At 40.6% G+C, this 16,745-nt stretch overlaps 1 protein-coding gene across 3 annotated transcripts in view; it reads left to right on the top strand.

Moving 5' to 3' along the window:
- Plcb1 (phospholipase C beta 1) overlaps positions 1-16,745 on the top strand; it is a 675,841-nt gene that overhangs the window by 539,295 nt on the left and 119,801 nt on the right. For all 3 annotated transcript variants that reach the window (XM_038329997.2, XM_038329999.1, XM_038329998.2), the window contains 6 exons: positions 543-667; positions 2,951-3,105; positions 4,152-4,316; positions 5,723-5,822; positions 7,542-7,646; positions 8,640-8,749. In XM_038329997.2, the coding sequence (XP_038185925.1) occupies positions 543-667; positions 2,951-3,105; positions 4,152-4,316; positions 5,723-5,822; positions 7,542-7,646; positions 8,640-8,749 (760 nt within the window). The remainder of the gene's footprint in view (positions 1-542; positions 668-2,950; positions 3,106-4,151; positions 4,317-5,722; positions 5,823-7,541; positions 7,647-8,639; positions 8,750-16,745) is intronic.

Raw genomic sequence — 16,745 nt, 5'->3', positions numbered from 1 at the left:
AGAGCAGTGTTAAGTGGCTGCAATGTTCTTAGCATGGAAACTGAATGAAAATCTGAAACAAGATCAGAGATTTCTGTGCTATATTTACTCTCTTTATTAATCTTACAAACTACTGTGGTCTTGGCAAATAGCATTTCCAGCGAATGTTAAGAAAATGAGGACAGAGCTTTTCAAAAACAGTTTTATGGTTTATACTTTCTGCTTCTCCCACACACAATACCATCCTCCCCGTGACTTATATTCCTCTTGCAGTACCCTTCATTTTTACGACTGTGGTTAATGCTTCCTAACTGCATAGACTTTGACACAGTCACACTTACTATCCCCGTACTCAGCACCAACAACCTTCCCAATAGTAATGCCTCGTTTCTAATAACACGTTTGTTCTATTAACTCATTCTGTGCATATTTTGCCTACCAATGCAATGTGATCATTAATCTTTACTTCATTTTCCCAGTGAGAGGTAGGAGAGTAGGCCCACAGTCAATAGAGTAGACTGATAATTTTGAAATTGTATCCACTACTTAACATGATGGTCCAGATACAACAAGATGCAACTTAGCAGAATCTATCCCAAAGGAACACGCGTGGACTCCTCCAACTACATGCCCCAGCTCTTCTGGAACGCTGGCTGTCAGATGGTGGCACTCAATTTCCAGACAGTGGGTGAGTAACAGCAGCTCACTTCTGTTGCTGCAAAGTCACATTTCCAGGTGTTCAGAAGCCATTACCCTGGGAACTTAGGAGTGGGGGTGGAGCAGATTTGATTGGATAACTAAATTCCAATGAAGGATAATCAAAGCAAAGGAAGAGCACTAAATTTTGAAAATTGAGATGTCTTTAATAATTTTTGAAAGGGGTTTTATATCTGGATTTCATGCTGTTTTTTTTTCAAGCATTTTTAAAAAGTGGTATAAAATCATTTTAGAAAAACTAGATATTCGAAAGCATTAAAAAAAAGAAATCCTGGGTTAGGGAGAATGCCCAGTGGGTAAAGCCCTTACCTCGCAGCATAGGGACTCGAGGTCCTTTAGAGCCATGTAAAAAAGCTTGATGTGTTGACAGGCACTTGTCATGTCTGCTCTGGAGAGGCAGAGACACAGACCCTTGGGTTTGCTGGCATCCAGACTGGCCTTTTCGGGTCCCAGTGGAAGACCCTGTTTCAAAATCACAAGGTGACCGGTTCATAAGGAGCACCTGAGGTTGTGCTCTCCCCTCCACACATGTGTACACGTGGTAGTTGTTCCCTATAGTCACACGTGCAGTGACACATAAACCTGCACACACACATAAAGATGCACCTGCACACACGCCCATGTGATGTACACACACACACACACACACACACACACACACACACACACACACACACAAAAGAAACAGGAATAAAAGAAATCTTCCAGAAATGCTGTCACTAAGAGGTTCACACCTTGCTTGGCAGTGTGTGTGTGTGTGTGTGTGTGTGTGCGCTGTGTGTGTGTGTGTCTGTCTGTCTGTCTATCATCTGCCTTTGTGTGGGCACCCACATGGAGGTCAGAGGACAACTTTTATGAGAAAGCTCTCTCTTCTCATGTGAGTCCTGTGAATCAAATTCAGATTGTCTGGCTCTGTGGCAAGTGCTTTACTCTGCCAAGCCATTTTAATGGTCTTAATATTAGTTCTGTTTAATAATGCAATTTCTTGAGTAATATTAACTGTTTCCAGTAGGAGAGGGCTATTGTTTCCTTTTCAGTTGCCTTGTCCAATTTTAGTGTTGTAATTATAATAGTTTGATAAAGCAATAAAGAATTTTTTTCCCTTGCTCTAAAACGTCTTGCATAGAACTCTGAAACAGCCCTCTTATTACCTCTTTGTTGGCCCTAATAGTACAAATGTGTCACTTCATGGATGATTTGGAACATCTAGTTAATTCCTAGGTGTCTTGGAGATTTAAAATCTTTCTACTTTTATTTATTATATAAATATATATATACCTATACTATATACATATATGTATACATTCACAGTATATATACTGTAAATCAAATCCACAGATTTTATTTGATCCTGGATTTGGCACTTGCTAGGTAAATACTCTACCACTGTGCTCTTAGGCCCTAAAATGTATTTTGTTTTGTTTTGTCTTAACCCCGACATTACAGTAAATGTACTGACTGTGGAAACTTTGACCAGTAACCTAGGTCTTGTGAAAAAAAGTCTGTGAACAATTCATATTGGCTGTAATTAATCACAGAAATGCACATTTAAAATGCCTTCTTGTAAACTGATAAACAAATAATTAGAGCATCCCTTGAAATGGATTACATATAAATCAGTCCTCAAACATCCCTAAAATGGTTTGCCTGAGTGTAAATGAGCATAAACTTTCTGGAGGGCATTTTAACAAGATTTACCAAAACAAAAACAGTCTTTTCTATTGTGCCTACCTCTTGACTCCATAATTCCCCTCACTCCTAGCAAACCCACTGTTAAATTTTCAAAACTTTCATTATGATGTTCACTGAAAGACATATGTAAAATGCTAAAAATTTACTAGAAACAAATATATTTAAAGAAGAGACTGGATAAAATTATCAACTCAAATATATGTATTCAAAGGAATTCTAGACAGTTGTTAAAATTAAGGCTGAAAAATACTTGCTAAAATGGGTGTAACATTTGTCAAAATGTGTTTAAAATGAAAAAGGTTAACACTATAAGCCAGCTTGCAGGCGTGGGGATTACAGCTCATTTTTTAAAAATTTGTGTCTCTAAAGTTTTATGGTGTGTAATTATTTCCTTGTAAAGGTGTGAACAGTGGACTGTAATCTTATATAGTCTTATTCTGCAATTTCCAAGCACAGATGCACTCACACTGGGCTGTTTTTCTAATTAGACCTAGCTATGCAGATGAACATGGTCATGTATGCGTACACAGATGCACTCACACTGGGCTGTTTTTCTAATTAGACCTGGCTATGCAGATAAACATGGGCATGTATGAGTACAATGGCAAGAGCGGCTACAGGCTAAAGCCAGAGTTCATGAGGAGGCCGGACAAGCATTTTGATCCATTTACTGAAGGAATCGTAGATGGGATAGTGGCCAACACTCTATCGGTTAAGGTACGTACACTCCCACCCTTACTATCCCCAACCCCCACCGCCTACCCTGGATATGCAGGTCACAAACCTGTCCCTGAGAAGAGACTTAAAGATCATATATATTGCATAAAGAAATATCTTTGTCATCAAAAACTTAGGAGTTTGGAAGGATCCTTCATACATTGTTTTCCTTTGAAAAATAAAATACTCATTAGCGATTTCCCTGATTACAAGGAAATAAAGGAGCTGAGTCACATTCTTAGGATGAAAATAGATGGAGCTAAAGAAATAGATGAGCGGAGACTTCCCATTGGCCAGTCGTCTCTTTGGAGGCAAACATCGCATTGAAAAATGCACAGGGAAGCCCGGCACCCATATAGAGGCCTTCCCATCTCCCTTCCCCTCGTTCTCACCAATTCTAATTATTAAATATTGAACAAAAGCTTCCATGTTACCACAACATATTTTTTAATCTACCCAAATATTCAGGGATGTAAAACTCATTTTAATAATCTAAAGGATTGCTTTATTAACTATGTATTTTATCCTAAAAGTGAATTCCAAATCCTTTTATTCAGTTTTTTAAATGGATGTGACCACAAATTTTTAGCTGTCAAGGAGTATTTTAATACCATGAGAGGGTTCTATTTTTATAAAGAGCTTCCCCCATGGATTCTGGAAGTGTGTCGCTGTTGAAACTAGAGTATTATAAAACCCCAAATTTTTCTTTTTAAAGTCTCATTCATTTGTGTTTTCATGAATAATTGTGTGACTAATAAACGTACAAAACTCAACATAAATACATTTTTCAGACTGACCTTAACAAAGCCAAGTGAAAGTCTTGTCACACAGCCCTTTGAGAGTTTAATTTCTAACCCAAACACCACCAACCTCTCCATTCTCAGTCTCCTCTGTCTACTTGTTAAGTGGGAGAGGAATGGTCGTTCTACCCTTGCTTTTATTTCATTTAGCATAGGATTTCACACTCGTAGGCTACATTTGGCCTCCGTCAAGCTGTCTCCTAACTCTTTGTTACTCATCTGTCAAGACTTTCTGCTCTTTTCTAGATTATTTCAGGCCAGTTTCTTTCTGATAAGAAGGTTGGGACTTACGTGGAGGTGGATATGTTTGGTTTGCCTGTGGACACAAGGAGAAAGGCTTTTAAAACCAAGACATCCCAGGGAAACGCTGTGAATCCTGTCTGGGAGGAAGAACCTATTGTGTTTAAAAAGGTGGGTGTCTGCTGCAAGAGGCAGGTGTTTTCTGGGTGTCTTAAACAGAAAAAAAACAAGCAATTATTTGGTTGTATGTAGGTAGAGATTGTCTCTTTGTCTCCCAGCCACCCAGACACAGAAATTATATTAATTAGAACACTGTTTGACCAATAGCTTAGGCATATTTTTAGCTAACACTTATATCTTAACCCTTAATTCTTGTCTGTGTTAACCACATGGCATGGTACCCTTAATCAGTGAGGCATTCTCATCTTGCTTCCTCTGTGTCTGAATGACAACTGCAAACTGAGCCTTTTCTTTTCCTAGAATTCTCCTATTCTGGTTGCCCTACCTATACTTCCTGCCTGGCTACTGGCCAATCAGCATTTTATTAAACCAATACAAGTGACAAATCTTTACAGGGTACAAGACGGTTGTACCACAGTAGTTGTGAGTAGATAAAGCAGTTATATTCTGAAGGTTATCATGAAACCTTTAATTTTGCTTTTTTAAATATTTTATCTGTATTTAATTATATGAATGTCTAGCTTGTATGTAACTCTGTGCACCACTACATTACTGGTGCCCACAGAAGAGGGTTGTGGATCACCTAGAACTGGAGTTATATCTAGAGCACCATGTGTATTCAAGGAACTAAACCTGTATCTTCTTCAAGAACAATCAGTATTCTTAACCTCCAAACCATACCTCTAGTCCCTTAATTTTAGGTTTTGATTCAATATATCAAAGCAGCTTCATCTGCACAATGGTGAAACCTCTAGCTGAGTTCATGGAACTTTCTTCATTGAAGATGTGCATGTAAAAAGAAAGTACCCTTTGGCTCGAATGGTCTCAAAAGCATGGTGGTACACCCAAATTGTTGGGGGAAGGGTCACTTGTTTGTCTCAGCTGTCCAGCCATGAAATAACCACTCAGAAAAACCATATTATTTTCAACCCTTCTTGGCCTATTAGCTCTAACTTCTTATCGGCTGGCTCTTACATTTTAATTTAACCCATCTCCATTAATCTGTGTATCACCACGTAGCAGTGGTTTACCAGCAAAGTTTTGGCATGTCTGACTCTGGCTGTGGCTCCATGGTGGCTCCCTGACTCCGCCATTCTTTCTCCCAGCATCCAGCTTAGTTTTCCCTGTTTAGCTAAGTTCTGCCCTGCTATAGGCTCAAAGCAGTCCTTTATTCATTGATCAATAAGAGCAACACATAAAAAGGAGGACCTCCCACACCACCCACATGTTTCTCTTCATGGCTTTCCTTACCTCACATAGAGGCAGTTTAACTTTTTACTGAGATTAGATGAGTAGATACCTGGTTTGGGAAAGGCAGAGTCAGGTTCTCCAATACTTTTGTAGTTCTTTCTGCGATTTGCTTACTCTTATAACCAGCATCATTTATGTGCCCACAGGTAGTTTTGCCTTCTCTGGCCTGTCTGAGGATAGCAGCATATGAAGAAGGAGGTAAATTTATTGGCCACCGGATCTTGCCTGTGCAGGCTATTCGGCCAGGTATGTGGTGAGAGACTTTGTCATTAAAGAATGACTTAGGATTTGTTGCTCTGTAGTTGGTTTTTATTTTATTCTTTGGGGGCCCGCCACTCAGTTTCCAAATAAATGCATGGAGACTTATTCTTACTTGTCAATGCCCAGTCTTAGGTTGGCTTGTTTCTAGCCAGCTTTTCTAGCTTACTTTATTCTGTTTCTCTTTAACTACATTTTGCCTCTGTACTTTTTATTTTATCTTTCTTTACTCTCTATATCTTTATTTCTTTCTTACTCTGTGGCTGGCTGTGTGGCTGGGTCACTGGCCCCTAGCATCCTCCTCTCTCCTTTTTCTCACTCCTCACTTTCTTCCCTGGATTTCTTCTCTCTGCCTGGCAGCCCTGCCTATTTCTTTCTCCTGCCTACTTATTGGTTATTCAGCTCTTTATTAGACAGACCATCAGGTGTTTTAGACAGGCAGAGTAGCACAGCTTTACAGAGTTAAGCAAATGCAACATACAAGAATACAACACATCTTTGCATTGTTAAACAAACATTCCACAGCAAAAGTGAATGTAGCACATCTTAAACTAATAATATTCCACAGTATTACTCCTTTGTGATGTTGCTGCATTACAGAGGCTTTGAAATTATTCAAATAATTCTGGTAGATTTTCATTTTTTCATGGTGTATTGTTGCAAAAATCAACTTTGGCCACAATTCTTATGCATAACAAGCTGTCTGAAAACTCACTTCCAAGTATTTGTGTTCCTGATCATGAGTCTTGTGGGTTAGCACTGTATAATCGTGTCTTTTTTATTGCTATAATGAAAATACCTGAGTCGGGCTGCTTTATAAAGCAAAGAAGTTCATTTTGCTCACAGTTTTGGAGGCTACAAGGTCAATATGAGATCATTTTTATCAGTTTTCTTCTGGTAAAGACCTAATAGTGGAGGCTTCCTAGAGGAATTGGGGGGTGAGGATCACCTCACCAGACAGGAAACTAGAGAACTGGGAAGGCCAAGCTCAGTCTGGATGATCACTCAGCCTCTAACAAGAGAAGCTAGGGGACAAAGCGAAACAGTCATAGCATAGGGATTGGTTGGACTAGCCTGTGCTCATGGGAGAAAAAGCCCATCAGCTACAGCATAAGGAGTGGCTGGTTAGCCTGAGCTCAGTGGCAAAGTTGTACTTCAGGATGCCATTTGGATTTGATTCTGTCCCGTGTATATTCATTTTGGGGTGCAGGCTGAAGTGGTGGTGGTAGCCAACCTAGGGATTCTTTTAGAGAACCCACTAGTATGTTAAAAGTATATTTTAAAAATCTCTACATGTGCCATTCACACTAGGCTGATCCCAAAACACTAATGTCCTATGGACAAAGCAGATCCCCGGTCACGAAATCACATCAAGTACGACTTATTGTAGAGGGCACATTTGGACCAGTAATTCAGACTGGGATACACAATCTGCAGGTAAAAATGTGGTTAGAGCAGAAATGATGATGATGATAATGATGGTTAGAGCAGAAATGATGATGATGATGATGGTGATGATGATGATGATGATGATACAGAATCAGTGATGCTTTCCAGCCTGTTGAGGAAAGTACTTCCTTATCACTCGGAACGGTGTGATTGACAGGAGAAAGAAGTGGACTGTTTTTCCTGCACCACAGGTGGGAATGGATGTCACTAGCACTGTAAAGCAAACAGGTGACACTCAGTGTCATTGTCACTCTGCAGGCTATCACTATGTCTCCCTGCGGAATGAGAGGAACCAGCCCCTGATGCTGCCTGCTGTCTTTGTCTACATAGAAGTCAAAGACTATGTGCCAGACACATATGCAGGTAAACAGCGCCACCTGGTGGAAGGCTAACTGGGCCGGGGTGGGACACTGTAGCCTCATAAGCACAACTTCTTTTGTGTGTATGCTTTGCAGTCAGTTGTTTGAGCTTTTGTGTGTACGTTAAACATTTCTTGATGGAAATCCTAATATTCCAAGGCTTAGTCTGTTTACACGAGGGTAGTCTTATCCTGTGGGACCAACATTCCCCACTTCCCATGGGACCAATACTCCCCAACCCATGCTGCCCACGTCTGCCATTGTTCCTCTATGTCTATACAGTGAATTTGCCTCCAGCGAGTTACAGATCTCTAATTGAGTTTATAGATGGGAGTCCCAAATTCGCAGGCACTAACTTAATCAAAAGTCACATTTTCAAATGTTTTGTTGGTTTTATATTGTTTTAGTTTTGTTTTGTTTTTCATTATCAAGGGTCCTAGGAGTGAGACACTGGCCATTGGTGGAGACTGACAAACTTGGAACATATGTTTCTGGCCCCAGGGTGGCGGCTGTAATTCCCTCTGCCTTGCCACTGCCGTGCAGATGAGACCCAAATTGCCAAATTGGTTACTCCTATAGATGGAAGGCAGGCTTTACATGATGTCTCCACTTATGATACACACTTTTAACCAAATAAGTATGGAGGCCATTGCTGGAGTAGACCAAATCTTCAAAAGGAAGCTAGAGAGAGCACCACGTCGTGGGGATTGTAACTTGAAATGCAAATCATTTGACTCTCAGAACCCAGTGACTCTGATTTCTCCTGAAGTTTTAGAAAAGTCCTGACCCTTGTGTATTTTCAAACTGGGGCATATCTGAGTGGGGAGTTCCAGGGGTTGGTGGAGGAATCAATAATGCTGCATCAGTGAGTGGGTAGGTCGGTGATGAATGAATGCATGAATGGATGGTGGGTTATGTGCATGAATGCTTCCTTGGATGGATGACGGATAGTCCACTCCTGCTGAAATCTTGACCTAGAATTCTCCTCCCTGCTTAGATGTGATCGAAGCTCTGTCAAACCCAATCCGGTATGTCAACCTGATGGAGCAGAGAGCAAAGCAGCTGGCTGCATTGACGCTGGAGGATGAAGAGGAAGTCAAGAAGGAGGTGAGAAAGGGCTCCCATCTTAATGCATGATTTTAACTTGTGTTACACATCTCCTGGCTGGCATGGGCTATGTAACATCGCACCTCAAAGACATGGCACACACGGAATTCAGCCGAAAGTCACAAAACTGTAGATGAGTCAGCAAAATATCCACATTTCTTTCCCTTTTGGCATTCCTTAGATAACACCCGTGCCTTATCCCATGGTTGTAATAAGTTGTACACATCTTGTTGTTTTGGGTGTTTCTAGGTGACTCTCTGATGATTTAGCCATTAAATCACTGAAAAGCAATAGTCACTACATCATTTAGTATCTTCTTTTGATTTAATTTAAAATGCATGATTTTCCAAGTGATTTGTGATTTCTTATAATACACAAAATACTTAGGAAGGGCTGGTGAGAGGCTCGGTGGGTAAGGGTGCCTGCCACAAAGCCTGATGACCTGAGTTCAATCCCTGAGACACACACACACACACACACACACACACACACACACACACACACGGTGGAAAGAGAGAACGAATTGCCACAAATTGAATTCCACATGGGCATTATGACGTGTGTGTGCTCACACACATGCCGGATCTGGGTCGTTGTTGCAGATTGCAGGGGTCACAGCTGGGTAAGCACTCATAGCTATACATTTTTCTCTTAGGACTGTCTTGGTGGTATCATGAGGGTTCTCATAAATTGTGTTGTCATTTTTATTTGATGCTAAAACATTTTTAACTTCTTCCCTTATTTTTGAATGTACAGTTTAGTCTCTGTGTATTTTTGCAGCTTCTGTGGTTTCTCTTACAACTTGTTTCGAGTTTTATTGCTCCATGATCTGATCAGAAATTAAAAATTATTTTGCTTTTTTCATATTTGATAAGGCTTTGTGTATGCCTAGAATATTTTAGTGAAGGCTCCATAGGATGCTAAGAAGATTTATTTATTTGTTTGTTTATACATTTTGTTCTTTTTATTAAAAAATAGATATTTTTCTCACATAACATATCCTGATTATGGTTTCCCCTTCCTCTACTTCTCCAGTTCCTCCCCACCCTCCCATCTGAATCCACCTCCTTTCTGTTTTTCATTAGAAAATAAATAGGATCCTAGGGGATAATAATAAAATATAATAAAATAACATCCATTCATATGAAAAAACCATTATTCGGTTTATATTCTTACTAATGTAATATTTATATTTATGTAATAGGTGGATTATGATAGGATATTAGAAGATCACCTAGAGATTGGCTGCATTTGCTTTCATGTCTTCTTTTCTTCTCCTTGGTTTTGGTTTTCCTTTCCTTCCCCCCCCCTTTTTTTGTGGGGAGGCAGGACATCTCTGAATAGCCCAGGCTGGTCCCAAACTCTCCATCTCCCTACCTGATGTGTCCCTGAGTATCTTTATCACTTTAAAAAATTACTGTTTAGCATGAGGAGTTGGGGGAAGATCAAATTATGTAAAGGACATAGAGGGAGAGCAAGGAAAGAGATAGCTTGAAAGAAGGAGCCATTGTGGGGTTAATGAGAAACCAGGCACTAGGAAACCCCCAGGAAACCACAAGGATGACCCCAGCTAAGAATCTAAGCAATAGTGGAGAGAGTACCTAAACTGCCCTTTTCCTATGATCAGATTGATGACCACCTCAATTGTCATCATAGAACCTTCATCCAGTGTCTGATGGAAGCAGTTGCAGAGATCCACAGCTAAGCACTGGGCCGAACTCCTGGAGTTCAGTCATTGAGAGGAAGGAGCAATATTATGAGCAAAGGGACAAACACCATGATGGTGATTCCCACAGAAACAGCTGACCCAAGCTAGTGGGAGCTCACTGACCCCAGACTGACAGCTGGGGAATCAGCATAAGATTGAACTAAGCCATCTAAATGTGGGTTGTGTGTCCTGGGCAGTTTGTGGGGCTACTAACAGTGGAACCAGTATTTATCACTAGTGCATGGCCTGGCTCTTTGGAGCCCATTCCCTATGGAGGGATACCTTGTTCAGCCTAGATACATGGGGGAGGACCTTGGTCCAGCCTCGAGTGGTAGGACAGACTTTGTTGATTACCCATGGGAATCCTCACCTTCTCTGAGGAATGGATGTGGGACAGGGGGTGGTGGTGTGGGGAGAAGGTGGGAGGAGTGAGAGGATGGAGGGAGAGGTAATTGGGATTGGTAGGTAAAATAAAATTATTTTAAAAATAAATAAAAAACATATTTCCCCCCAAAAAAATCACTGTTCAGATTGTTGGTCATCAATGTAGCAGAATAAAAAGATAATCTCAATCCTAGGAATGGATTTATAGCACTTATCTGTATTTCTCTAAAAGTCAAATGAAATTTAAGATATAAACAACAACAAAAGATCCTCTTAAGTAATATAGAAGTACTGTTAGCCATTGATACAGATTGAGCTAGCATGCTGTCTATGGGTGCATTTGTTTGCAAATTTAATAAAAGTTCAAAGCCAGACACTTTAATGTAATTACAAAGATGCCAAATAAAATATCAGCAACTCTTTTTGTTTTCTTTTTTTAAAATATAAAAAATGAAGGGAAAATGTGAATGCTCGATGTATCAATGAGAAAATTTTCCAAAAAGACCTTAAGTGTCAAAATAAGATATCTGAGAAGGTTGTCATGCTGAGAATGGTGTGCCCAAGGCACGGGGTGAAAGTATTTATCAGACCAGCAAGAACATAAAAATGTTTATTATTATTACTATTTACATCTTATGTGTGAGCATATCCATGACCTACAGAATGCTGGCAGACTCAGTTCAGTTTGTGGGAGTCGTTTCTCTTTCTACCATGTGGATGGAGTCTAGGGTTTAAACTGAGGTCTTAGGCATTGTGACAGCTGTCTTTACCCACTGAGTCTGATGGAAAACTTAATAAGTGTTATACAGTATAGACAAAATCACAACAGGCAAATTCCCAGAGAGAGAAAGAACCACACCCATGGAAAGGAATAGGTTAGAGTTCTCCCTGAGACTGGCCACAGGGGATGAGCTGCCAGGAGCCATTAGGAGGTAGGCTCTAACTGTACTCAGTATCTCGGGCCCTAGGCCAGACACCGAGAAGGTAGGATCGGACAGGTGGGGGTGGGGTGGCAGGCAGGACTGCTGCTTCTTTTGGATTTTTCCTGTCTCTACAGTGATCGTATCAGCCTAGCAGAGGACCAGAGGAAAATGGAATAAGCACCATGTTTTCCATGGACCTGGCAGGGTATTGGGCCTTCTAATGTAGTAACATATGGGGCGTTTTGATTGAACAAATATTCTACCATTGAGCTATATCCTAAGCTGTTTTAATTGCTTGGGATGGCCTTGGACTCATTATGTACCCTGGACAGGTCGTGAGCTCACCTCAGCTCCTAAGTAACTAAGACTGCAGACATGAGCTACCAGATCCACTTATGCCTTAAAATATCCATAAAGTTCATAGTGCCCCCTTTTAGCAAATGAGGGGATGTAGGCACTCGGGGGGGGTAAATTTCTTGCCCAGGGCCACAGAATTTGTAAGCAAACAAATTGGGATTGAAACACAGGTAATCAGACCTCACACCAGCTCATCTATGCCAGAATGTTTCCAAAATTTGCGTCCAGATCGGGATATGACGATAACATGCTGAGCCTGGTTCGGTGGATTTAGGTGTAGGCCAGGAAGCTTGGCCTCTTTAATAAGCTTCATTGACAGGATCTTCTGGCCTGTGGAGCCTACTTCGAGTAAGAGATATTTATACCACACCCATCTCATAACAAAACTGTAATATTCTAGAAACCGTTAGCAAGAAAGGGTTCTTCGTAGTCTCCTAGACAGCCTGGCACCAGTACAAGAGCCAGCATAGCTGTTAGGACAGTGTGAACAAGACTTTTGAAAGCTCAAGGCAGGCAGAACCCCAGCATAGAGGTGGGAGGTGGGTTGGCAAGTAATTATTAGGGGAGGGGCGCTCAGTTATTTCTAAGGGTTTGGTCCCTGGTGGATCCGCCTAGCTCCATTAGATGGTGCCACACTCAAGAGTACAAGGACACACAAATTGGACTTACTGGGTTTTAGAAACATGAAGACAGAAAGTTGGGTGGTTAGGAAGGGGAAGGTGTGATTGGGGGTGAGTATGAATGTGGCAAAATGCATTGTGAGGAAATTTTCAAAGAGTCAATAAAAGATTTTCTTGAAAAAAAAACAATACCTTCCTCTTCATCTCTGTGCTTCTTAGCTTTAACAGGTGCAAGCCACTTTCTTTGAATGCCCTAGAGCAATCATAATTTTTAAGAGGAGGAAACAATTGCTTGAAATTGTTGAGTGACTTGCTTCATGAAAGAACTATGGTCTTCTAAATAAGACCTCATGAGACGTTCGCATAGCCAAGGGAACTTAAGCAAAACAATCATTGGTTTGTCCAAGGTGTTTTCACAAATCTCTACATTGGTATTGAAAATTTTCAGTGGATTATAATTCAGGGCTTTGGGTTCATCCTCCTACAATGCTGGAATCATCGGCCATGCCGATGAAGGATTGAAAAAGCATGGCTCTCAATGAGTGAAGGCTTTCACCTGGCTCTAGGGTAGAGCGCTCAAATGTTAATGTGCATAAAAACCACGATTTAATGCCAATTCATTAAATCTTGTGCAGGTCATAAAATTCTGCATTTCTAATGTACAAAGAGAATCTGCATCATTGCTTGCTTCTGTGGATTTATCCATTCATTCTTTCAAATACATTTTTTCTGATTTCAGCATAAGAGTTAGGTGGTACTGTAGTTTCAGGACTTGGCCCATGAAGTGTACCTACTGTCTACGTACCAACTGAATGTGGACTTATTCCTTCACTCATTAATTAATTAATTAGTTGAATGTTATTTTTACTATTTATTTATTTGCTTGTTTGTTTATTTATTTATTTATTTATTTTTGTTTTTTTGAGACAGGGTTTCTCTGTATAACAGCCCTAGCTGTCCTGAAACTAGCTCTTGTAGATCAGCTGGCCTCGAACTCACAGAGATCTGCCTACCTTTGCCGTCCGAGTGCTGGGACTAAAGGCATGCACCACCACTGCCCTGCAGTTAAATGTTATTTTAATATTATATGTAGTTACTATGCTGGAATGTTTCTATATCGAATCACATATACATATTTATTTGTATGGATATTTATTTACATATACGTTCCCTGAGAAAAATCATATTCTTTCTTTCTCATTTCTGAGGGAAGAAAATGACGTAACAGTTCACACACTGAATTTCCAGTCGTTACTCCTGGTTCAATAATTGGTGGGAATGCTGCATTTATTTGCTTCTTTTTTTTTGTTTTTTGTTTTTTGTTTTTCAAGACAGGGTTTCTCTGCAGCTTTAGAGCCTGTTCTGGAGCTAGCTCTTGCAGACCAGGCTGGTCTCGAACTCACAGAGATCCGCCTGCCTCTGCCTCCCGAGTGCTGGGATTAAAGGCGTGCACCACCACCGCCCGGCCTGCTGCATTTATTTAAATGATGGTGCAGCCCTGATGTATGAAAGAATCATTTAGATTGCATTCCAGTTACTTTCAAGTTACTGAAAGAACTTGCTGGATGTTGGTTGCAGAAGACACCAAACTAATTTTGCATATTAGGTGTTCATTCCTTAAGACATTTGAAAAATGGAGCTGGAGATGGTTCCGTGGTTAAAAACACTTGCTGCTCTTGCAAAGGACCCAGGTTCAGTTCCCAGCATCCATACAGAGACTCAAAACCATTTGAATCTCCAGTTCCATGGGATCCAATGTTCTCATCTGCCCTCTAAGGGCACTGGGAACACATATGGTACATATCCATACCCGATGGAACAATATTCATGCATGCTAAGTAAACAAATAAATGAATAAATATTGTTAAAAAAAATCCAGAAGACGGAAGATAAATTCATCCTGCTACTTAAAGACTTCAGCTCTTGCTAGTCCTGCTAGACTATTCAAAAATTTTCAAACACACATAAAAGTTGAAAGAATCATAAAGTTAATGCTCTTTTGTCAGTGCACTGTTGAGCCCTAATTTTCATTTTCTTACGTAGAGGTCACTCTGTCTTATTTCCAGTGCATTTCAAATTCAGGCTGCAAAGGCAGTGTGTGTCACTCCTAAGCATGCGGTAATGCACAGTCAGGATGTGGCTTTCAGGACCGAGTCTGACCTTCTTAGGAACAGGACAATAGCTAAGGTAATTGGGCTATTGGAAAAATTAGGTACAAATTACCTATGTGTTTTGAAAAGCTGTTTTGGGTGAAATGCTGTCTCCAACAAAGCTGCAGCCGCAACCATATTTGTCCTCAGCAGACTGGATTCTATAGCCTGAAATTACAAGTCTCCATGTAATTCTGGGAACGTGGCTAACCTCACCCCTTATCCACCAGAATCCAAGTCAATGCACTGCCATATGAACCAGGCACGTTGAAGGGATAGCATATTGCAATTAATTTTACATCTGTTTTTTTTTTTTTATTTATTAGTGGGGTGGGTTTGCATACATGAGTGTGACACCGCACATATGGTAGATTCAGGGAACTTCTCGGATTTTGTTCCCTGCTCCCACCATGAGGGTCCCAGGAATCCAGCTTAGGTCATCAAGCTTGCTGGGGAGCACCAAGCTATCTCACTAGCCCAGGACTCAGGAAAACCGAGGTCCTCTGATACCCCGAGTAACTCAGCCACATCTGATAGCTGAAAGGCATTTTGCTTTCATGTTAAACACGCAACAGAATTCTTAAGATGTGTACTCTCTGATGCTTGATTATCAAAGTCAAAATTAACGCATCCAGGATGGAAATCTTTTTGCATTTGTACAGTGTGCCATGCAAGTTCCCTTTACCAAGATCTGCAAGAACGGTTGTTAAGTTATCCACTCGCTGACTCACATGTGGTATATTTTCAATGGATTTATGTTCATTTTAATTCTTGGAAAGATGTAATTTTTAAATATGAGATCTTGGGTTTTAAAAATCATTTTTTGGCCTCATTTTGAAGAAAAACATAGAGCAATAACCCATATGACCACTAGGGGGCAGAGGCTAAAAGCAAAAATCTAGTAAATGCAACTGAAGTCCCATTTTAATGAACCTTCCTTCACTGAAATTCATGTAATTGGATTCCAGTGGTCTTTCAATTATGTTTACAAAAACATATTTTGGGTGCCTTTATCTCTGGCATTATGTCCAGCGCCTTGGGAAAGGATTCTGTGCTTGTTTTGTTGAAACACATAAAAGCAACCATTATGGCGTGGCCTCGGGAGAAATGCAATCAAAAGCATTGATTTCTTTGAGTTGGACACAGAATTTGGCTTTTGCATTTAATCTCACATGCCAGTCTGGTAGGAATGACTTGACGTTCCAATCATATCAAAAAGTTAAATTTAGTATTTCACAACCGTAGTTATTTAACCATTTTATTTCTTTGCTTTTCTATGTCAATGCTGATTTAGTGCGACAGGCTGAGTTCTTTGGCAACAACGTTCGCCGGCTTATGTGTCTCTATCTAGCTATAACTTATTATTATATTAATGCTTCCTGGAATTGCCATTATCATAGACCACAGAATAGACTCATATAATTTAAATAGCCTGCTATTTAAAATATTTAGACTTTGAACTATCACAAGTTCTAGGGGAACCTGTCTGACCTCTGGCTCCCTGTGAATAGATTTCAGTGCAGACTTTCAGAACCTTTGATTGCTTTGTCATGGGGATGAAAGCAAGGCCCACCTGGGCAGCTGAGAGGAAGCCAGTGGACAGCAGTGTCCAGGCTACTGAGCCTTCAGCTACTTCTGTTACCAGTTTCCCATAGGGAAACTGTCAGCTGGGCCCCTTCACACACCCTTGGCAACCCGGTCCACAGCAGTCTGTTGTTTGCCATTGTGGCTGCGCGCTAACGCGTGACATCCGTCTCCAGAAAAAATCCTAAGAGGCCCTGGCCAGTCTGACAACACAAGGAGCCTTAACCATGTTTGTTGGACTTTGGCTCAGGGCCTTTCCAGCACACAGCA

This window comes from Arvicola amphibius, chromosome 5 (genome assembly GCF_903992535.2).
Source record: "Arvicola amphibius chromosome 5, mArvAmp1.2, whole genome shotgun sequence".
In the NCBI taxonomy this organism is placed as follows: domain Eukaryota; kingdom Metazoa; phylum Chordata; class Mammalia; order Rodentia; family Cricetidae; genus Arvicola; species Arvicola amphibius.
Note: the sequence above shows the minus strand (reverse complement) of the source record. Positions and strands in the feature narration are given on the sequence as shown.